General features: G+C 38.6%; 3 protein-coding genes across 3 annotated transcripts; all 3 read left to right on the plus strand.

Annotated features, from left to right (window-relative positions):
• Positions 1-513: 513 nt before the first annotated feature.
• LOC122082398 lies at positions 514-14,781 on the plus strand. The gene is made up of 8 exons (XM_042649929.1): positions 514-973; positions 2,545-2,684; positions 2,814-2,913; positions 3,020-3,118; positions 3,911-4,258; positions 10,731-10,823; positions 10,899-11,105; positions 14,222-14,781. Exons 1-8 carry the CDS (start codon positions 638-640, stop codon positions 14,483-14,485), a joined length of 1,587 nt encoding a protein of 528 aa, XP_042505863.1. The 5' UTR covers positions 514-637; the 3' UTR covers positions 14,486-14,781.
• A 180-nt stretch (positions 14,782-14,961) lies between these two features.
• Positions 14,962-18,589, plus strand: LOC122082126 (ankyrin repeat-containing protein BDA1-like). The gene is made up of 2 exons (XM_042649609.1): positions 14,962-16,924; positions 17,446-18,589. Exons 1-2 carry the CDS (start codon positions 16,361-16,363, stop codon positions 18,214-18,216), a joined length of 1,335 nt encoding a protein of 444 aa, XP_042505543.1. The 5' UTR covers positions 14,962-16,360; the 3' UTR covers positions 18,217-18,589.
• Positions 18,590-20,422: 1,833 nt separating this feature from the next.
• Positions 20,423-22,705, plus strand: LOC122082127. The gene is made up of 2 exons (XM_042649611.1): positions 20,423-20,475; positions 21,962-22,705. Exon 2 carries the CDS (start codon positions 21,995-21,997, stop codon positions 22,703-22,705), a length of 711 nt encoding a protein of 236 aa, XP_042505545.1. The 5' UTR covers positions 20,423-20,475; positions 21,962-21,994.
• The last annotated feature ends 1,167 nt before the right edge of the window (positions 22,706-23,872 follow it).

Consider the following 23,872-nt stretch of genomic DNA (forward strand, 5'->3'; position numbering starts at 1 on the left):
ATAGGTATATATATTAATATTTTTTCAATTATTTACTATAATTAAGTGTAATATATTTTTAAAATTATTGATAATTTAATAAAATAAATTAAAGTATTTAAATCTAAAAAAAATAAAGATTGTTTGAGGTTTTATTGGTACATTACCATGTTTAAGGCCCAAATATAACATGATTAGCCCGATTAAAACCCCAAACCTGACATGACACCGAGTAAGATTGATTCATTCCTTAAATTGGTAGGTCTTGGTCTGAAGACGTTGGCCCGCCAAACCTTGTTAGGCCCGAACGAACGAGACCCACCCAACCCGATCGATTGACACCCCTAGCCTGGCGGTACGACATGCTTTTTTGACCCTAGTTTTGTCGAACTTTAAACACGGGGTCCAGTTGTGTCCGAAACCGAGTGGTGTGCCACGGCCCACAAGTGATGACGCGAAAAAGGCCTTTGTCGGCCCACTCACTTCCCTCGAGCAAAGCCACACATTGATATCTCATTTACGTTATATATTGATTATATTTCATCGCCGTCTGCCTCTCGCGCTCTCTCTCTCGGTGGATGAGAGTGACAAGTTTGCATTTGGTTTCGATTTCACGGATGCGGAAAAGGCTTCCAGGATTGTGGCGACTCTGGCGACCATGCCTTTCCTATTGAAATCCCCCGTCGCTTCCTCCACACCTCCTCCATCTCCGCCATCAACTCCCGATAACTCCGACGGTGCAGCCGAGCGTCGCCTCAGGGAGGCCGAGGAGAGGCTGAGAGATGCGATTGAGGAATTGCAGAGGCGGCAGCGCCGTGCTCGGGGGCTTCAACCGCCTTGTGATCATGCGGATGAGTCATGCGTGGCCAATGCCATTGGTAATCTCTGTCAGACCTTCCTTCTTTCTTACGGTGTACGTGTCGGAATTGGGATCCTTCTTCGTGCTTTCAAGCTCGCTCGGGGTCGGTCTTATGGATCCCTCCTGGATCTTAAGGTAGGGTTTCTCTTTCATAATATTTGATGAAATAATCGATTTTGGATTGGTGCATGTGTATTTGTGTAATTTGGGTCAAATCAGCTTGAATGCTCTGTATGTAGAATCAGATAACGAGGAATAAGACAAATGCCTGTAATCTAACTACGATATTGGAGTGCTCAGTGCAAGATTTTCCTTTTAAGTTCTATGATCGAAACACCTAACGTTCTGCATTAGAGTCAGTAAGTTCCCATCATTGGATATGCCTTCTACGTTGTAATAACCTACATACAACATTAATAACTCTCTTCCAAACTACATCACCTATGTTTCAAAATTAGGCTTTTACCCTTTGTCCGGATATGCCCAATAAATTGGATTGTTACTTTCTTTTTGCATTGGTGGTCCTGAATCCACATAGATGAAGGAATATTTATGTAAGTTGGAAGTTGTGTAAGTTTTTTCTAAAGTTCATGTAGACATGAATCCTGAATTATCGTTCAGTTTTCATGGCAACATCAGGACGCTAACTCTTAAGTTGAACTTAAATTGCAGAGTTTGATTCATAAACCATCAGTTTGTTTTAATCAGAATATGGCTGTTATAAATAATTCATAGTAACTTTTTTTTCTCCATTTTCGATCAGCGCAGCACACATTTGAATGCTGACCAGAATTGGCAGTACTGTTTGAGCTTTGCATCGTTGTCTATTTAAGAATTTGGACATAGAAAATGAGGAACCTAGGTTAATGACAAAGGGGAGCATCATAGATTTCTTGGTGATGGTGCCTAGGCTACTAATTTGTCATATGTAAATACCTACATTGTGCAGGCCAGTTCAATTAGCATGAAATGACTTTTAAGAGCTAATCCTTCTAAAACAATATTTTTTTTAGTTGATTGTCCCAAAATCCTTATAGCAGTCCTACTCTACCTTTGGAGCCACTTTCTGATGGAAAATGGTAGGAACATGCCAATGCACTTGAGCATACACAAAATTTAAGCCTATGTTGGATTTTGTGGGATTCTTGCCGAAGAACTGATGAATTGTGGCTTGGAAGACAAGCACCACTTAGGTTAACCTACCTAGCTCCTATTTGGATCCCAATCTGCAAACCAACAGAAAAGTGTGGTAAAGTTAGTCACTGAGCTACACATTATCTGATATTTTTCTTGCTAGCTAATGCTAGAAAGGAAGGGGCTTGGCTATTTGTAATTCCACTCAACAAAAGATCCACTTATAGGAAACTTTCATTTCTTAAATTTTGCAAAGCTTTGGTATAATTAAGGATGAGGAAGCATTGTACTGTATTCCCAATGACCTTGCCTTGTTGATTAGTGGACACAATCACTTGATGTCAAAGGTTTTGAGATTTGCAATCATTTCAGCTGCTCCCTTTTCTTATTTGAGTTACATTTTCTTGTATTGCTTTTTGCTCACTGTTTACAAGGACCGACCAGAATCTAGAAAATATGTGTTATTTATCTCAAAACAAGGGTATTTTCATTGCATGTTATCTCTGAAAGGCTTTCAGAGATATTTTAAGTTTTGACATGCTGAGATTAAGGATTTTTCTTGCTACTTGCAGCAACTTGTATCAGAGAAGGATCTGATAGTGAGAGAAGAAGCTTGTCGTATTGGGCTACTTTTTGGTGGTTTTACTGGATCTTATCATGCCCTGAGATGTTTTTTGAGAAAGTTTAGAAAGAAAGAGACACCATTTAATGTGTACGTTCTGCTGCACAATATGATTTTGTTAATTAATTTTAGTACTGGGGTGATCTTTATTATTAAGTGTTTAATGTATGATGGTTCCTATTCCATATTTATGACTTAGTTAAAGGGATGATGAAGCAGAATTTTAGCGGGTTCGGTTGCAGGATTATCTATTTTAGCATTAGATGACTCTAGCCGGAGGCGTACCCTTGCTTTGTATCTTTTGGCTAGGCTTTCCCAGGTAAAAGATGGTTGCTACTTTTACTTTTCCAATTTTATGAAGCTGAAGATGATCGGAATTGGAACTCTCTTTCCCACCTTGCTTATGACTCTCCTTGTTTTCTCAGTGTGCTTATAATTCTGCAAAATCCAAGAACAAGTTTCAACTATGGGGAAGCCATTTGAGACACGGCGATACTTTGTTGTTTGCTTTAGCATGTGCCCAGGTAACACAGAGCTCAAGCACAGATTAGTCTTGGCTGGAAATGCAAGTTTATCTTAACCAAACATTTCTTTAACCTTGTCAAATTTGAATGTATGTTCTATTCAAATCATAAATCATGTTTTTCCATTTTTAAATACGACCATATCCTGCTTAATTCAAAGAAAAAGTAAGGTATGCATTGTCATTCAGAAATTTATCCGTTTATGTGTTTTCTTTGACTTCTCTTGCTGCATATTTTTCTGCCATTATAAGTATCATTGTTCTTCCCTTGAAACAGGTACTTATTCTTTCAAGCTCATTTATATTCTTCTTAGCCCCTACTGATTCACTAGTGAGCTGGAGAAAGATTTCTCTCTGATCTGATTTACTGTTTGGTACTTTTTAGAGAGGATTGAGATAAACCATAACTAATTTGCATTGGATGATAACTTTTTTCAGCATACCCTTTTTTTCTGTCTGGTTATCTTGGACATTTCCGCCGCACCCAAGTCCAGTACATCGTATTTTATAGAGCAGCTTAATTTATTGAGTTATTGACCTAATAGTTTTAAACGGACAATGTTGTGATTGGAAAGTTAATCAATTTCACTGCCTTCCCATTTCTCACCCTCCCATGTTCAATAAAGGAAAGCTATATTCTGTTTTCTTCGAAAAAATTCTGTTTTTTCTTTTCTTCCAGCTTATATACTTTCTTCAGTTCTTAATGGAGTTCCATCAAGATATTTATACTAGTAAATTGCAATTTCGAAAAAAATTACTCTCTCATGAACAATCTTTTTCTGTTATATTTCAGGTTATGTATGCCTTTGTAATGCGTCCTGAGAGCTTACCAAAGTCATATCAAAGTTTTATTCAGAAGACCGGGCCAGTTGCAGCACCTGTTTACAAGGCTGTGAGGGATAGCTGTAGGGGTGGCCCAGTAGATGTTGTTGCTCTGTCAGCTTACTTAATTAACAGAAAAGGATCTAGCTCAGTAAAGTTGGAAGAGTTTCCTTCTATAATTCCTTGTTCTATAATACATCCAGACACAAACTCGTGTTTAGCTCACAATGGTAATGCAGCATCTGCGACCTTCAGAAAAACGTTTCCTCTATATTTCTCTTTGACTTTTGTACCATTTGTTGTTCTTCACTTACAAAAGGTACTCCATTGCTCTCAAATTCCTTTTTTCAATTTTATTTTTCTCCATTTGTAATGTGTTTGCTCGACATAAGACAGGCATCAAATTGTTAAACATATCACACACACACACAGCTACTAGGATATCTATATGTTTGTTTATTTGCATGTTTCTAATCAACTAATTCTTATCCTAGTGCTTCATGATCTCAGTTGCAGAATAATATATTAGTTATATCATTCATATATTGGTTGGAATGGTCCTGGCTTCCTTCTTTGATGTTATATTTTCTATCATATTTTCTTGTAGCCCCATCCTACTTCATGTGCCAGACAAACCAGGTTTACAAAGAGAAGAAAAGTGAACCAAAAGAAGAAGACGACTCGAGAAACAAAACTCTTGGTTGATTTCTGGATTTTCTAGCAACTTAAGAGTACGGAGAGAAACAATAGTACATGGGTTGTTTGGCTTGAGAAAAAGAAGTGTTTATGTGTCCCAGAGTTTTCTAATTTCTGATACAAGGATGGAAACAACAATTAGAAGAATAAGATCAAAGTTTGGATGGTTGCTAAACTTTCTACAAAATATTGACATAGGTTTGGACGGAGAAATATACTCGGGTAGGTGCCCTGGAGTTGGCCTGATTCTGAATGCAAAAGCATGGGCAAGTGGTGACTGCAACTAAGGGGGTGTTAGAATAAGGATTAGTGTGCCGCAGGGGCACATTGGGGCTTTCCCCCCTCCACCGACCCTAATTAGAGTGGGGTGGCTGGTTTGGGGGGGGGTATACTTGTACATGTTTTATATTTTCTGTTTTGTACTCCTATCATGATTCTATCATAACTCTATCATGATTTTATCATAAATAGGGGACTTGTGTGATCAGTTAAAGACACACAAGCTTTCTCCCATTCTTCTAGTTAACAGGGGGTTCTCTGTAAAATTTTATACCGATTCCTTTTTCTCTTTCCTATGGAATTATATGAAATCCCTGTGTATCTCCCTAGGAAAATATTCTGGAACGGCAACCAATCAGCATCAAGCATGATTCTTCACTCCCCTGAATTCTTTCTTCACTGTTGCCCAATCCATCAAATACTTTCCTGTGTCAGAGCAGATTCTTGGTGATTTTCTCCTTCAACATTTTCTCGTTTGTATCAATATGACGATCATATGATAGGGTTGATTTATAATTGGAATTTTGCAAATTAAGATGGGATTTTAAGAGCTAGTAAGTGTTTATGTCAGGGTGAGGTATTGCAACTTAATATCTACTTGAGACTAACTGCTTGACTATATGTTAAAACTAGAGGTCTGTGATGAAACCGTAATCATTCTGGTCGATGATGATGCAGATCAAAGCCTGAAGAAGAGGATGAGAATCAAATTCAGGAAAAAGTTTTTACTGTTCATGCAAACAGTACCGGTGTGAACAGTAACCACATGAACAGTGATTTGGGTCCTATTTTCCTTTTTTTTTTTTGTTGAGGAAATTACACTCCCCTCCCATGTATGTTTCAAGTATTACATAACCCTCCCCTACGAAGTTTGAAATTACACTCCCCTCCCTCCTAAGTTCTAGTTTCTATCAACCGTACCCTGACCGTGAGTGAGGAACCGTTAAGTGTATTACATGTTTTCCATAAACCTCAAAATACCCCCAACTTATTACCGTCTTCTTCCTTGAGAAGAATGATGGACACTCGGTAGTTGTAACTCTTCCTCTTCATTCCTCCATGGTTTCTGAACTTCTGAAATCAAAGGTGGTTCATCTCCATCAAACTGTCATGTTTTTTCCCAACAAATTACTGTGATTCAAAACAAATTACTGTAACTTCTGAAAGGTATCATTTGTATACACTTTAGAGAGCTGTGATTCAAAACAACATTTTCTCTTCAAGACAGGAATGAAATGCATTGACTCACAATCTGCAACAACATCACCAAAGTAATGATATGCAGCTCGAGACATGGGATCAGCCCAGAAAATGTTCCTCAAGTTTCCTCCATTGTTGAGATCCATCAAGTAAAAGAAGTTTGGCTTCATCAACTGCATACGACAAAAGAAATTCAAAATGTCTTTTGCATCACCTTCCCTGATCTTCAGTTGTACATCCTGATCCAAAACCCACAAAGCATCTCTTTCATCAAAACTTAAGTTTTCATGATTCCATACATCTAGGCCAAATGTTTGCAACAACTTATTTGCTTGTAATTCAGCCTCGCTATCTAAAAACGATTTCCATTTGGTTCCAACACCTGTGCTTTTATGAGATTTATAGAATTGCACACTAGCTGGAGTAATTATATGGTTGTGCTCGAGACTAATTTCCATCACTTTCCATTTTTTAAAGTCCATTAATTTAACCCTCATCATTGCTGGGCAACCAGTTCTTGTTTCTGGCCTTAAATGGTTTGTTTCTCGTTTCTTTTTAAAGACTTCTCTACTACAACAAATTACTGCTGCATACTTCTCTTTACTCTTTTCTCTACACCATGAACTCTTTACTCTGATGCTAAACTGTCATGCTATTGTACTCGCATCAAACTGTCATGTTTTTTCCCATCTCCTTTTAACTAACCTATATGGAGACTGGTGTAATGCAAGTGGGATTGGTGGTCACACCTTCCACTTCCATTAATCTGATATTTGGTAAACTTATGATGATGAAATCTACATTTTGGGTCCGATTCTGTAGAAGCAGAACCATAAAACCCTCGAACTAAGAACTCTCTATTTCGTGTTGCATCTTAGGCCAAGAAATTTCAGAAAAAAGGGGTGAAAAAGGGGGGAAAAAGAGGTGTTCTTACCTTCACAATATCAGCACCTCAATCGATTCAGGTGATCGGACTCAGGAAACTCTCGATTGGAGATCGGAGTCAGGCACCGATTCTCCCTCCAACAGCTCCAAGAAATCCAAATTGATGAACCCTCGATCGGCTCTCAAGAGAGTGTCCTCAGAGTGTTTTTTAAAGAAAGGGGAAGGGGGTAAATGAGTCATTTAACATGAACTTCTAACAGAGTTAACAGCATAGGGTGTGGTTGTAATTTCAAACTTCGCAGGGGGTCTAATTGTAATACTTGAAACATACAGGGGAGGGGAGTGTAATTTCCTTTTTTTTTTTTTTTTGTAATTTGAAATTAAGTTTAGTTTCAATAGTTTCTATTTTCTGTTTTGCTTGGACAGCAGATATTAAGTGAGCTTCTAGGAGATTGGGACAATTAGGTGGAAAGACTATCTAGGAGTTTTGGTGATTTGTTCCTTTTATTGTATTTTTTTTTTTTTTTTGTAAATTTCTGAATTAGTTTAGTTTCAATAAGTTTCTATTTTCTGTTTTGTCTTGGACAGCAAGCTATTAGGTGGAAGCTTCTAGGAGATTTTGGTGATTTGTTTCCTTTTATTGTATTTCCTTTTTTCATGTCTTTCTTATTGACTAGGTATTTGATTTTCAGTTTTAGGAAAGTTAGTTCTTTAGAAGTTTCCCTTTTGATTTTCTTCTCGATCAAGGAAGAAACTTTCCTTTTTCTTGTACTTTCTATTTTGTGAAGCTTAGGCCAAGCTATAAATAAGTCATCAGTTGTAAGGATTGACAAGTTGATTAATGAAAAAAAAGAGAGTTGGTTCTATGCCATGGCTGTGAGATGCAGTGAGTTTGGATGAGATGCCTATGAGTGTGTGAGAGGCTCAATCCGAATCTATCCTTATACCTATTTTCTATTTTTTTCCCCTTCATTTCCAATTAATTCCAGCTAGCATTTATTATGAAATTTATTGATCCATTGAAGACTGTTCGAAGAGGTGAATTGACTGCTGGACATCGGTGTATCGATCCTCTTGTAGAGTTGGTTCTTAACTGAACTAGCCTTTATAACTAGAATGATTTGAAGTTTAAGAAAAGAAAAAAGCTTGGCTTTGAAACCTGTGGGATGCAGTGTGCTGTGAGAGACAGCTTGGGTGAGATGCCCTCGTGCATTTAGGTCGAGGCCTTCTCTACAGTAGGTGAGATACCTACATATCCTTCTTCTTCCCCTTCTCTATTTTTTTTTTTTCTGTTTATTCTTCATCTTTATTTATTGTTCCGTGAGTGAACCTGCAATGGGGAGACAATTGGAAGCTTGATATTGCTGCTGAAATAGCTCTTGGTATGATGAAGACATTGTTGTTAGGATCCAACTGAAGTCGATTCATATTTTGTTATTTCTGTCATGACGATCCTGAATTTCTGTAGGTTGGTTAGTGTTGATTCTGATCAACCAATCCCTTTTTACATCAAATGAAGGAATCTAATGATAGGTTAGTTGAATGGGGAATGCAGTAGGGGCATAGGGTTCAGTTTTTTTTGGCAGTATTAAGGAATGGAATTCTGTGATGCAGTAATGCTTGTGTGGGCTGGCTCGAACCCGATTGTAGGCCCAGACCGAGAACCGGGTCCAAGTTTGGTTGTTGTTCAGTAGGATATTAGAAGTTTATTTAGTTATTTGGAATTATCTTGTAATCTTTATAATGGGGAAGTTTATCTACGTAGGAGATAGTTTCCTATTTCAGTTTCCTAAGTAGGGTTAGTTTCTATTTTTTCTGTTGGGTCTTAATATTTATATTGATGTGATCAATACAGTTAACAGTGAATAAGAATGGAATATTGAGTTTTGCTTGAGTAGTAGGCTAGTACCCCTGCGTGGCTTGTTTCCAATGCTGGTGCTCTTGTTTCCTCTCTTCTGATTCCTCTCAATTCAGGTGTGAGTCTCTTTGCATCTCTCTTCTATTTTCCTCAACCCTTCTTTTTCTTTCCTCCTTTCCATTGCTATTATTTCTGAACTCTGTTCTGGGCAACACTGACAGCCCTACGAAGTTGGATTGATCTCCTTTGATCCTTTTTTTCCTTCTTATATTTTGGGAGTAAGTTTCTCTCAAATGACCCTATATACCAAATCCCGGCCCGAAAGCTTGCTTCAATGAAGAGTTCCAAACCAAAATCCATTGCTGATGCCATACCTTCCGCTAGATCCGAATTGCGGAAAATTTCATTGCTGTCTTACCTGATTTTCTGGCATATTGTTGTTTGTTTTTGAGAGACCCATGAGTGTAGAATCCTGCCTCAGAATTTCAAGTTGATGATACTCAAATGAGAGATTTATCTCCTCCGAAGTGGCTCCTGCTTTACCGCTGTTTGCCTTTGGTCAAAGTTTGAAGACAACCTATCTTGGGTTTTCTCTTTAACCCTTTTTTTGTCTGCACTTCCTAGAATACTCTTCCCCTCTAACATTATTCCTAGTGCTATTCCTCCTTAACATTAATTCCCAGTTTGCCCTCCATCACTATCTCTTAATCTCTATTTTGTCCCTCCCTAGTCTTATATGTCAATAGCCCTTTAAGATTCTATTTTATTACCAAACTGTCACCCTCCTTTGAAATCTCTTGTGTATTTACAGAATTACCATCATTCTTTAATACTTGGCTATTATACACTTGGGTGGGCCCATAGTGACCCGAAATTGGGGGTTTTTGAACCCGTGGTCCCATCACTTTGAAGCTGAAATAACGATTTCTTGAATGTCAAAGATGAAATTTACAATTACTGAATGAAGAGAAGAAACTTTTGAAATGAAAAAGAGAAGTATATAGTGAGGCAGAATGGTTTGACATTGGAAGGAGCACGACAGGAGAATAATCCAAGATTCTATCAGATACACTCTGATGATTTGTGTAGTTGTGGTTTGGATTTTTTGTATGGTGTGGCATTCTTAAATAGTGTTTTAGGGTTAAACAGAAATGTCAAACTATTGCATTTGGGTAACCTTACTTTACAATGAACTTTACCTCTCTGATGGGATGTCTCATTCCCTCGATCTTTTGCACAATATCCTTGACCTCTTCAGTGTCTGCATCTTCCTCCCCCACTCCCTGTATTAATCATTTGTGCTTTTACATACTAAACTATATAATCAAATAATTATCATAGGGACATAATATAGAAGTTATATTGTTGGAATTATCGAATTAACTTCCGGTGATGCTTGAATGCAAGAAAAGCTGTGTATTGCATGTCTCTTCTGATCATCTGAGTTAATCAACATGTGGGTTTCTGGAAAATGTTACATTAGAGTTCATTTATGTAAATACATTATCCAAGATGATATTAGGTTTGACTTGAAAACATGCAGAGGATTTGATTTTCAAGTGAGGACATGAGATATTGTGATCTTCATGCAATTATACTTTCTTCAGTCGTATGATGCCTCTGTCTCAGTTGTTGTGCATGCTCAGAATATACCTATGTCATGATGTGGTCTAGCAGATCAAATCTTATGTAATCTCTCTGTACCTTAAATCGTGCGACTGTCAATGATTTCCATCACTTGACTTGTATTGCTTTTGTTGTTCACAGTAGAAAAGTTAAGAACATTTCTTGTGAATTGTAATAGATATTTGCTACATCCATTTCGGGCAGCTGTACCTTGGAGCTGATTCTTCTTACTCTGATGTCCCAATAGTTTATGGAGTCTCCAGTTTATACCTGCTGGAATGCTATTAAAGGCGCTGTTCGATCAACAACATTTTTGTCTGCTTTTGTTGGAATGTTTCAGGTAATTAGGTACTTATCGTTATGAATTTCTTTTTCATGAACTTCTTGTCCTAATGTTGAATTTTGGGGGATGCAGGGTGTCATATGTCTACACAGAAAGGTGGCTGCAAAGGATCACAAACTTGTATATTGGGTGGCTGGCGGAGTTGCTGCCCTTTCTGTCCTATTGGAGAAGAAAGCCAGACGTTCGGAACTTGCTCTATATGTTCTTCCACGAGCTGGAGATTCTTTGTGGTACATATTAGTGAATCGCCATTTTCTGCCAGATATAAAAAATGCTGAGGTATAAATCTTACGTACCTACAGTCTTCTTAGACAACAGGATTTTGTTTGATTAAATACTTCAAACTGCATACTTAGCCAAACTAATTGCTTTCCTCTGTGTGGAAAAATACTAAAAAAGATATTAATGGAAACAAATGGACCAGTTTACATTTTGGGTCTGAGAAGTAGATTAGGATTATTAGTATTGTTGCTGAATTCCATCTTTTGATGTCATGTCCCAGAAAGAGTTTCTCTGCTTAGACTATGACTTGAGTTTCATTCATCCACAAAACAATGTTTAGAACATGCAGTTCTTTGTATTTTAATTTTTTTCTCCATGTTTCACAAAATTGTTGGAATAAAGCAACAGTGTTCATCATGCATGTTTTGTTGGTTGATGTGGCTCAAATTGCCACATCAGCCCAGGCACATTTTGGAGCCGTTGTTGTTTGAGTTGTTAAGGGATCTAATACATGGGACAAGTGGAATTTGTTTAAGATGTTAAAACCACCTCCACTTCCTTGATGAAGTAAGGGGTTAATGGTGGTTACAGTAACGGTAACGGGGTCCTAGTAACCCCAAGGGGTAGTCGAGTCGGCAAGGGACCTTCGCCTCAGGAAGCTTGTGGTTCTGAGTTTGACTCCTCTTACCTCCTTGGGGCCACTCACACGGGGATGTTTAGTGTTCTTCATTGCTTTCAATGAAAGTTGAATGGTTCTCATTCAATCCCGGTATGACCTAGTCCATGCGGTTGTGGGGTCAATATGGATCCACAGGACTAGTCAGGCCACAGGACTGGATACCCGTCGTTAGCAAAACAAAAAAAAAAGTTGGTCAAAACAGGGTACTGGTAATGGAGGTCTAGGTCACTAGAAGCCCATCCCACAATAGGATCACAGGTACTGTCAAAACAGTAGGTTAGAACACCTTACCCAACAAGAAGACAAAGATAACAAACCCAATTACCAAACAAGTAACAAAGTCTTAATATTCGGTGCAGCCACAGGTCTGGAACAACTCTGACGTAACATCCAGTCATAGGTAAACAAACAGCAGAACACTTGCTACTTTCAGAAGGACAGAATAGATGTTAAAAACTCAGAAAACATGATGATCAAGTAGCAAGTAAACTACTTGGAGGAACTAGTCTCACTGAGGGTAGGAAACTTGGGGAGGGTTAACACTTCAAAATCCCAGCCACTGTTAATGGCTCGATTATGAGATAAAATAGAAGTTCCAATTAGAAAGTAAAGGATCAGAATTAGTAACTGTATACCTAAGGGAGATCCAACCATTGGACAACCAAGAAATTTTAATCGAAGATGGTGTATTACAAGGGGAATATCATACCAAAACCTGGACTCAATCTACTGGCTTGATGTGCTGAAAATCTCCAAGGAAGTTTGCTGTTCAGAGAACACAGATTAGAAGATGCTGCATGAACTATGAACTCTCCAATGGCTGCCTTGATGAGGGATTGATGGAAACCTTTTGGTGTGGAACCCGTGTTTTTTATGGGCCCAAATAAAAAAAGGAAAATCGAAAAACTGAGACAAAAAACTCTAAATCAAATTCTAAAACTGAAAATGGAATGGAAATCTAGCGTAAAAGATTACAAGATAAATGCTAATAAGTAAATAAATAAATAAACTAACAATATCCTACTAGACCCAAATTCCAATTCGGGCCCGATTCTGGTCGGAACTCTCAAACAGATTCGGCCCAGTCCAAAGAACTGCTCCTGCATTACCTTCTCACACCAACTAACAGTTGTAATAACTGTAGAAGAAGGTGGCCACGATATGCTCTGTAGATGGTAAATGTAGGTGCAGAAAATAATAACTAACAGTAAAGGTTATGGAAGAGAAGAGAGGAGAGAAGAAGGGGAAGAGATATGACCGAGGCCTCTCACCTTATGGCCTTGGTCAGTCTCTCACTAACCTAGGAATATCTCCTATCTCATTGTTTCACAGAGAAATGGCATAAAACCAGATTCTCATTCAACTTCAAGTTGTTGGTATTGGCACAATGGTCTTTACAATATATAGGTGCTTGTAGCACTCTTAGAAAATATAAACTAAATAAAAGAGGCCCACGCATATAGTGGGAACCTTGTATAATTAGAAACTTAAATAGAAGGAAAGCTGACCTAAGATCTAAGTAGTATTTACTCAAAACTTATAAGAGAAACTCAATAAAATAGAAACTATACCTATTTTCGTGTAGGCTTCAAGTCTCCCTATTTGGGTTTTATAAAATGGGTCCATTACAATAGAAAAATCAAAATCACTTGGCCCATGACCCATATGACCCATTGAGGACTTGAATTTGGGCCTAACTTATTGAAACATGGGCTCAATTTGACCCAAAAAACCAAAACAAACCCAAATCCGAAAATTATTCTTCTTTCTTTGATCTACATCACCTGGGCTTCTGGCTTTGTATATCTATTGTAACAGAGTCCCTATTGGAGTCTGCATCTGAGAAACCCACAAAAGCCAAAAGCTTCTGTAAAGATAAGAAACAGAGAAGCAAGAAAGAGGATAAGAGTTAATGTGTAAATAGATCACCTAAGCAGGCAGGCAAACATTTCGAGCATATGGAGCAGGAAGTTGTCTAGCAATGATGGGGATGTTAGGTCCTGATGGTGGTATTTTTTTTTCTTTTTTCGTTGTGTATTTGAGATTACATTTATAAGATAAGAAATGGGATACTACCTCCAAATTCCTGCTTGTTTCATTGTAGAGTGGGTTAAAAACTCGGGATCTTCCTCAGCAGACGTTTGAACAGGAGGTGCTATAGTCTGGTCCAAGCAAGGCAGTTCTTAGTTCATGATTGGCTTGAAATGAAAAATTATATGATTGTCTTAGCTTTATTACTTGTACTGTTTACAACTACATTTATTTTTGTGTTTTTGTCAATCCTATTGTATATAATAGTGAAACTGTCATTGGATTTAGATAAAACACTTAGCTTTATTACTTGTACTGTTTACAACTACAACTACATTTAATTTTGTGTTTTTTGTCAATCCTATAGTATATAATTGTGAACTGTTATCTGATTTAGATAGAATAAAAATAGTTGTATAAAGTTTGACACATCTTTCTGTTTATGACTTCCTAACTTTGACAGGTGGCTTTATTCTGTATGTGCATGGGAGGAATCATGTACTACCTAGAACACGAGCCAGATACCATGGCCCCATTCCTCAGGGGTCTGATACGTCGCTTCCTTGCAAGCAGGATAAGCAATCCAGGCTCAGCCTCCAACCGTAGTGCGTCGTATTCATATCTACAAACTCTTGATGCCATAAAGAAACCAAAATCGCAAGAGAGTCAGGATACCGGAACTTCAGCTTCTGAGAAGTACAATCTTGAAGCCATACCTGGACTTTAAGCATGTCCTCTGAGCTATAGAACCGGTTTGGAAGGGCTTTACATTTTACCCTTTTCTAATTTGTATCACTTAACAAGGCAAGAATCTTTGCTCCATTTATTAAAACCCAGAATCTGGGAATTGTTATTGGTCAATTGTTTTCACAAACAGATCCAAGACAAATTATAGAAGACTTCTTTTTGGCCATTATTGATTATTTCCTCTGTTCTAGCCCGGGATGTATTATACTGAAGCTGCTTGTGGATAAAATTGGTTCCAAAAAGTGGAATAATAATAATTTCTATGGATTCGGAATAGACCTTGTTCTTTTTACCCTCCATTTATTTATTTATTCATTTGTCTGGTATGGACTGTGGAGAGGGGAAGTGATAATTTGTAGACTATAAGATTAAGGTTTTAAAACTCATAATCAGTACAGGATCGGTCTCCATTAATTTCAATTCGATTCTAAGTCGAATCGAATCGTCTTGAATTTGCTAGAAATAGCCAGGAAATCGGTTGGGCTTGCCATCACTTGGCTTAACTTGGTTGGTCTCAGTATGTGTAAAATCGGATTTAATCGTGGCCGATTTGACTTGAATTGGCCAACTCTGGTCTAAGTTTTCAAACCATGCATAAAATAGATAAGTTAAAGCTCATGAATCAAGTCAACAACCTTACTATTTGTGTGGTCTTGGTCAGTTATCCTATCACTAGTAATAATGTTTGGCCCAGCTTATAAGAAAATTGAGTTCATACGCTGGTGTCAAGGGTACCTAGTGCATGAGGCTCCTGCTACTGCAGTCTCTGGGGAGAGTCATAATGTATGCAGCCTTACCCCGCTTTTGCGGAGCGGCTCAACAATTCCTATGTACAGATTGTGGTAGTGTCTGATTCTATGTTCATGGAGTTGATTGGGTTCAGGCCAGTTAGAGATATACTTGCCCATTGTTACCAAATTTGCTTGTTTACCTGGTTTTGGAGTGGAACAACAGATGAGCTGAACCATCAGTTTTTTTTTTCCCAGTCACCCCTCCCCCCCAACCTGAGCTGAAACTTTGAAGGGAACCATTTTTAACATCTTGCTATATAATGTGACAAAATCCAATTATCCATTGAAAAATTAGGTTTCATGATAAAATTGATTCGAGGAACTTAATATTGTTCTGACCAATCAATGGTGGATACTGATTTTCATCATGGCTATAATAGTATTCCTCCACTAAAAAAAAAAAAAATTTGCTTTTTCCCCCTTCACAAGATGAAACAGCCTTGTTACCTCTTCAAGCATTTTTAAGGAATCTCGAGGATTTTCTGAGAATGCTGGTGGGAGGTGAATTTAGCTACACTCGGATGGCTTCAGTAGAATGGCTCCATAGCTGAGTCTTGAACAAGCGACTCTACCCCAGGGAGGAAGAAAGAAAAGAAAGAACAAAATTAATTAAATAAATTAAGCTGTTGCAGGCACATGGTTGGCCAAGACCTGCTTCCCCAGAAGTTTTCCGAGGTATCTTTAGTAAAGAGAAAGTAACCCAGTAAGGTAAGTTCCCTGCTTCCTGTGAGAAAAAGTTGTGGTAAGAGCCAAATTTAGATATTAGATTGTTCCTCATCTCATTTAGCTTCCAAAGATAGATAAAAGTAGGTATAGGCACTCTTACTTGCATGACAGATTTACTGTTAATCTAAACTTGTGAAATTAGTAGGCATTCCAATATTGCAAAATGCTTTTCCTGTGGAGAAAGCAAAACAACATATCCAAGCAATCATGTTAATGAGGCAATCTCTCTCTCTTAGAAACTACATTTCATTTTCTGTTATAAATAAGCTGTCAATATCAGAATATGTCACTGCCTTTACTGCTGCTCACCATTCCAAGAATGGATAAGAGATTGGTTGATGCTGCTCGTACTGGATATATGTGCATTGCATGCATTACTTGCTGAAGAACCACTGATTCTCGAAAGAGCTACAATGGACTCTGGTGAGAATCCATTGCATATAGCTTCACTAGCTGGTCAAACTGACTTCGTGAAGGAGATCATAAGTCGGAAGCCTGGATTTGCTAGTGAGTTAAATGAACATGGTTTTAGTCCAATGCATGTTGCTTCAGCTATGGGGCATGTTGAGATTGTGAGGGAACTCCTTAAGATCAAGAATGATATATGCCTTCTCAAAGGCAGAGATGGTAGGACTCCTCTCCATTGTGCAACAATCAAAGGTCGAATTATTGTCATAAAGGAATTGATTTCCACTAGCCAAGAATCTGTCAGAGAGTTGACTGTTAGAGGTGAGACTGCTCTTCACCTGGCTGTGAAGAATAACCAGTCTGAAGCATTTGAAGTCTTGGTGGAAGGGCTGAAACAGTTCAATAAGGAGATCATAAATTGGAAGGATGAGAATGGCAATACTGTCCTGCACTTGGCAGTCTCTAGAAAGCAGAGAGAGGCAAGTCAATCCTTTGTTACCTTTCTTTCCTAAAATTTTCTTTTCTTAGCTATTTGTTTTTATGGATAATGCCATTAATTAGATGGTGAATAAAATCTTTGACAGCATACATGCCAGTATATTTGGTTGTGTTCCACTTCAATAGTCAACAACATATCCATAAGAATGTGGACTCAAATTACTTTTCTATCTAGTGTTGATTGTCCAACAAGGCAATGACAGGGAACTCATTTCAGAATTTTTTAGGTACTATGAATGAACATTTCTGATATTGCACCAAAGAATTGCATTATTCATTGTTTCACCATTTCCTCCAGGGTACTATTCTTTGCTAACTTTTCGAGACATTATTTGTGTTTTCTATCTGAAATTATTCCCCCCCCTCCCCTCATACATGAATAGTTCTGATTTTTATAAACAAAAAGGTACATATGAATGATGGTACTAGTGATTGTTCTTCATGAATTTCATTTACTTGCTAGAACTCACTTCCAAAGTTTTGATGTTGATCTATAAAGAGAAAGAATAATGTGCAGATCATAAATATGTTGCATAATGGGGATGCCATTAGCAATGAGGTGGAAGTGAATGCCTTGAACTCGAGCAGCCTCACGCCTTTGGACGTCTCAGATGTTGTTCTACAAGGTTTGAATGAAGGTGAATTTAGTATGGTAGAGAAGTTAGTGCGTGCTGGAGCAAAGAGAGCTCAAGATGTTTTACCTCAAAAGGGTCCTGCTGCTGATCAGGTTCAGCCAAACAAACCAGCAGGAATGCTGCTACCCCCACCTTGTCCATGGAACCTTTGGAGGGAATTGACTAAGGAAATAGGAGAAGCATCTAATGAGAAGCAGAGTGGATTGATGGTTGTAGCTGTGCTAATCGCAACTGTGACCTACCAAGCGATACTCAGTCCTCCTAGTGGTTTTACTGGGAATGAAGTTTCTAGTTGGAGTCAGATTAATGCCATTTTGAGGAAAGGCTCAGCGATTAGACAAGCTGTTATGGCTCGTGACCCCGAAGTTTTTGCTATATTTACACTTTTTAATACAATTGGTTTCTTCGCATCAATGGGAATGATATGTTTGCTCACAATTGGGTTTCCTCTCAGAGCAGGTCTACGGCTTGCAATGGTTTCAATGACGGCAACATATATCTGTGCAGTATTTTACATAGCTCCAACAAGAGTCAAGACACTATTCACAGTGGTTACATTGGTGGGCATATTTGTTCTTTTTGAATTGGTCAGGTTCACATTATGGTTGCTCAAGGTTTGGGGAATACTTCCTAGTAGAAGAAGAAGAGCTTAAGTATTGGTTATCAGCCTGGTGTCTGAGAGGTGTTCATCGCAAACTGTAATAAAATGACGAAATAAGATATGAGATGTACTCATTTGCAGATCTCTTGCAACCAGCAAATAGCCTTCATTCATAATTCTTGGTTTTTGTAAAAAAAGTTTATCATTGATATGCCCATCAGTTTCATTGTTAAAAGGGTTATGGGTACTGAGTTTTAGAAGTGTGGTCTCGTCTTTGCTATGAAAATTGGGTTTATTTCATCATGATCTGTCAAGAATTCTTTCTAGAGTCTTGAAGATCAATTTCAATTTCTCTAATATTGTTATGGTTTATTTATGTCCTGTGCAGGGGTGCTCTATTTGTACTTCCTAATAGAATAAGAAATACTTCAGCTTCTAAGCACCCTCTGGTAGCTGAGAATTGTTATAAAGAACTGCACTAACAAAATGAAGAAACCAAATCTAGTCCTGTGAAGATCAGTTAATCTATTTCCATCCTTGTAAGCTGCTAATAATCTTCCATCCCTCAATCTTCACCATCTATTGAACCAATTAATGGATTAATCTTTCAAAATAATAGATTGTTACTTTGTTTGCTCTTATATCCAAAGCGGATCAGCAATATGGATTGGATACTGATTGGTTGATATAAGATCTAATCCTTCAGACCACTTTCTTCTTGGTTTTTCAACTGCCCTGTTAAATTAAGTTCCTTCCTCTTCTCACAATTTCAAAGGAGTGTATGTCATTACATGGAAAGGTTTATATATGATTGAATTGGAGTTTGTACTTTTATGGGCGAACTTATACCAACAGCAACAACAGACAAACTCAGCCTTTTTCCAACTTAATGGGGTCGGCTACATTGATCCAACAAAAAAAAAATATATATATATATATATATAATAATAATAATAAAAGAAGATGAAAAATGAGAGTTAGAGGAAAGAGGTACCAGCCTAACAAGTCAGGAGATCTCAGCTAAGTGAGGTCGGGCACATGGATCCTAGGCCTCCAATAGGCTCTATCCAAAGTCATACTTGGGAGAGACCTAGACTGTTTATGTCATTCTTCACCACTTCGCCTATGGTTGTTAAGTATGCCCCTAACTCTTTTAGCTCCTTCCAACTGCATAAGATCACTTCTCCTTATTAAGACATCCTCGGGCCTCTTTTGAACATGATCATACCATCTCAAACAAATTCCACGAAGCTTATCATTGATCGGGCCGACTCTAACTTATACCATTACTTGATAATACGTTTGATATTTAATTGCCATATCACCTTTCAAATAAATTGGTTGCTGACATAGAAATATAACCTATGCCCTCTGGTGCAGAGACTTTCCATTTCTTTCTTCATGGGGGAGAGGGGGAAGGAATGGTTTTTTATCTGAGAAACCGCCTTAATGCCCTTAATTAAGTCAATCAAACCAAGAAAGTGGCAATAGATAAACCTGAAAAATGATGAGATTCTTTATTTGGTTAGAAATTATGAGATTGGTGAACTATAACCAATGGCTTTAAGGTCAAAGTTAATGAAAACAAAAAATAATGAAAATGAATTAGTACCAAAGCTTCTGACTTTTCAGATATCAAACTTGGAAGAATGAAACTCCAAATATAAGACTATCAAAGCTTCTCGATTTCTCTGTCAAAAATTCATTACTTTTCGCTTTCTCATCATCATAAGAATGGATTTGAGATTGTACGAAGCTGCTTTAACAGGAAATGTAGTACAATTACAGCAATTGCTACATGCAGATCAGCTCATACTAAACTCTGTTTCATTATCATCTTCTGGGGAGAAACCCTTTACATGTTGCCTCCATGGCAATGCAACTTAATTTCGTGAGTGAAGTGATGAGGTTAAAGCCCGAGTTCGCGAAAGAACTGAACCAAGGTGGGCTCAGTCCGCTTCACATTGCCTCTGCTAAAGGGGACCTGGATATGGTGAGGGACATGTTGAAGATCGGCAACCATGTGTGCTGCCTCAAGGGAAGAGAGAGAAGGATTCCTCTTCATTATGCGGCCATTAAAGGAAGATTGGATGTTATAAGAGAGTTGGTCTTAGCTTGTCCTGAATCTGCAGGAGAGGGGACGGTTCAAGGTGAGACTGCACTTCACCTTGCCCTGAAGAACAACCAGTTGGAGGGTTTTGGGGTATTGGCGGAGATGGTGAAGGAGGTGAAGAAGGACAGTTTCTTGAACAGGAAGGATGAACAAGGCAACACTGTCTTGCATCTTGCAGCTTCCAGAAAGCAGCGTGAGGTCAGTGCTCTTTACTGATTCCCAGTCCGATTTTGCAGATTCTAAAAATCTTTCTTATGGAGTACCCAATATTTTGGAAAAATACAACCCAACCCCCTATTTATGGATTCAGATCCTCTCTAGTTGTGTTGGAGGTCTAATGCGCATCAGATGGCTGGGAGGACTCAGTAATCATCCCAACATATGGGCATACGGACTCAGATCCTCTTTAGTCTTTGGGCGTCCAAATGTGCATCCAATGACTAGGAGGACTTGGGGTTGCAAGCCCATGTGTTAGGGTGTGTGTGCCACAATGGCTGGAGAGGACCTGAGTCCCACATATACTTGGATTTAGATCCTCCCTAGACCAAGGGTGTTGGAGAGAGAGAGATCCTCTCCAACGGCTAGGTTGCTCGGAGTTGCATTTGGTGACTGCGAGGACCCGAGCATGCATCCCAACACATGGGCTGGGATCCGAATCCTCTCCAGTTCCCAAGTGCTCCCAGTGTGCATCGAACAATTGGTAGCACCTGGGCACACACCCCTGGCCGTCGGATGCCTCTTTGGGCAACCCAGCCTTGGGAGAGGATTTGGATGCAAGAGAGAGAGAGAGACAAAATCCTCACTGGTCCCTCTCCAGCACCCCCTTGGCTAGAGATGATCTCATTCCAATTTACCTCCATTTCCTCCAGATTGTGATCCTCTCCAACACCAACGACCCTCTGACTATCCATCCAAAGGGCTGGGAAGGCTTGGATACATATCCCCAAGTGTTGTTGGCAGGTGTTGGGATGTGTGATCATGCCCTCCCAGCCCTTGGATGGTCGTTGGAGAGGCGTTGGAGGGTGCAGTCGTTGGAGAGGAGCCCGATCGATTTCCTCCTTCAACTCCACTCCACCTCCACCTCCACGTCCATCACCTCACTAGCACTAACACTGCCCACCAAGGATTAAAGTATCGGTATCGGTCGCCGTATCGGTCGGCCAAAATTAAGATACGTATCGAAGAGTATCGTATCGTATCGGAGACACACTAAGCCCCTCTAAAAACAGAATAGTGATACAACAATTTAACCTGAAAGAGCATAATCCACAGTAACAGAAGTAATACCCAAACTATTAGGCATAAACACTAAATTGAGGAAATCATACTAAGAATTCAAGGTTTGTAGTTGATCACAGACCAAATCAAATCCTTGTTCCCAACATTGATTTCCACTGTCTGAGCTTTGGATTTGAAACTTAGAAGAACAGTAGCGGTGGAACAAAAACGCTTAAAAAAATCGTGTCCCTTCTCCTGGTTTTCACTTTGGTTTCAGTCCCTATTGTCTTCTTTAGTCACCTTCATATCTTCAAATTCTCTCTCTCTGAAAACTCTTCTTCTTAGATCAGGCCATCCAGAAAACCATAGCTTAATCTATGAAATCTGTAGCTCTAACACAGGAAAGATGAAATATCATCCTACTATGCATCATGTTATACCTAACTCAAAAGAGCATTTGAAGCAGGTGGTGGAGTTGTTGCTCACTGGAGATAGTGTGATGGAAGTAAACTCCAAGAACTGCAGCGGTCTCACTCCCCTTGATGTCTTGCTAATGTTCCCAAGCGAAGCCGGTGACCGAGAAATTGCAGACATACTCCAACAGGCAGGTGCTTTGAGAGCTCAAGATGTTGTCTCTGACTCTCCCTTGTCAAGCAATTATCAAGCTGTGGGAAATAATCCAAGAACATCACAGCCCTCCTCCTCTTTGCATGTAAACAACTTGGTGGAGTACTTCAAATTCAAGAGTGACAGTGATTCGCCAAGCGAAGCTCGTAATTCACTGTTGGTGATAGCTGTACTATTAGCGACGGCAACCTACCATGCCGGGCTGAGCCCTCCATGTGGTTTTTGGCAGGAAGATGCACCACCCCATCACAAAGCAGGGGAGTCCATTTATGGAACAAAATATAAGGTGATATTCGAGTTATTCGTGCTCTTCAATTCTACAGGGTTCTATTTGTCACTATACATGATCAATATCTTGACAAGCCGATTCCCTCTGCATTTGGAGTTGCAGATCTCAATGGTTGCAATTGCCATTACTTATTTTATTGCAATGACTACTGTTGCACCTAATGGTGACCTCAAATTTATAGTCACTGCTCTACTAACCTCAGTCTTACCTGCTGCTCAAAATTCTATAGTCAAGTGGGTGAAACTCCTATATAGACAAACAAGAACCATAACAGAAATGCCTTTTACCGTATAAACTGCAATGGTTGATTAATCTAGTTTTGTTTCTATATATCAGAAATGGATATGAATGAAGATACTGTTAAGATTGTATGGCTTAAGTCATATTTGTATTATTTACTATTGTCACTGATTAATGTACTCTCACTTTCCTCCATCTTGGAATTTTTAGGTAAATAGAGGAGAGGAGTACTCATATGGATAAAGATTAGATGAGTTAGAAGAATTATGTGATGGCTTAGTAGAGAACACATCTCTGTCTTGGTCTATAGATATATTTCGTTTTCATGAGTGTACCCAATAAGAAGGTGCAAACAGCAATTGCCTAGTGTAGTTGGTGAGTTGTGGTGGGCAACAAGCCCACACTCACCAGGAGGTCATGCTGGGAAACCTTTGTTTGCACTCTCTTCTTCTCCATCAACTTTCAATAGTCCGAGTGTTGGTGAACTGTTGGCGATCCGTCAAACCCTTCTAGAGTTGATTTCTAATTGTTTTAATAATGTTATTGTTGAGTCTGATAATTAGAATGTTATTACTTATCTTCGATGTCAATCATTAAAAACTTGCCTTTGGAGATAAGGTCCATCTTTAAAGATATTCTATACTTATCTTCTTAATTTTTTGTGTATCTTGTTCTTTCCAAATAATTACAAGGGAGAAAAACAACATTGCTGATTTCTTGGCAAGGAGGACACTGTTGGTAACGTATATCTACGATGGTTTGACCCAATTCTGATCCGTAACTACATGAGATGTGTTCAACCCCAACCATTTATTTTTCACGCTGATTATGAATAAAGTTCTTTTCCTACCCAAAAAAATGTGGGGAAAAAAAAGGCTGTATGTTGACATTGTAGTTTAGTGGTTGAATATCTCAATTTACAATTATATTGTATATAATTTAAGATTGATAACTTTCCCTTCATACCCATTGAGAAGGAAATCCGTGATGTGACCTTATGATTAGATTCTTGGGTCATAATTACTCTTCCGCCCCCCATTGAAATTATCCATCTCTAATGCAATCTAATAGTCCCCGTTGGCTATGTACAATTCATCCATCATCCTATATAGAATATAGAGTTCTAGTATCTTCCTAAAGTATCCCTCCGTGAATAGATTCGTAAGTGTAGAAAAACTTGATCCTTACACATTTAAAAATTTTTTTTGGGGGGGGGGGGGG

The sequence above is a fragment of the Macadamia integrifolia genome, chromosome 6 (genome assembly GCF_013358625.1).
Source record: "Macadamia integrifolia cultivar HAES 741 chromosome 6, SCU_Mint_v3, whole genome shotgun sequence".
NCBI lineage: Eukaryota > Viridiplantae > Streptophyta > Magnoliopsida > Proteales > Proteaceae > Macadamia > Macadamia integrifolia.

Coding starts and splice junctions, on each gene's coding strand:
- LOC122082398 (XM_042649929.1), top strand. CDS start 638: ATGCCTTTCCTATTGAAATCCCCCGTCGCTTCCTCCACACCTCCTCCA. Junction 3,119..3,910: donor TTGCTTTAGCATGTGCCCAG/GTAACACAGAGC, acceptor GTTATATTTCAG/GTTATGTATGCCTTTGTAAT. Junction 4,259..10,730: donor TTGTTCTTCACTTACAAAAG/GTACTCCATTGC, acceptor ATGTCCCAATAG/TTTATGGAGTCTCCAGTTTA.
- LOC122082126 (XM_042649609.1), top strand. CDS start 16,361: ATGCTGCTCGTACTGGATATATGTGCATTGCATGCATTACTTGCTGAA. Junction 16,925..17,445: donor GAGAGGCAAGTCAATCCTTT/GTTACCTTTCTT, acceptor AATAATGTGCAG/ATCATAAATATGTTGCATAA.
- LOC122082127 (XM_042649611.1), top strand. CDS start 21,995: ATGGAAGTAAACTCCAAGAACTGCAGCGGTCTCACTCCCCTTGATGTC.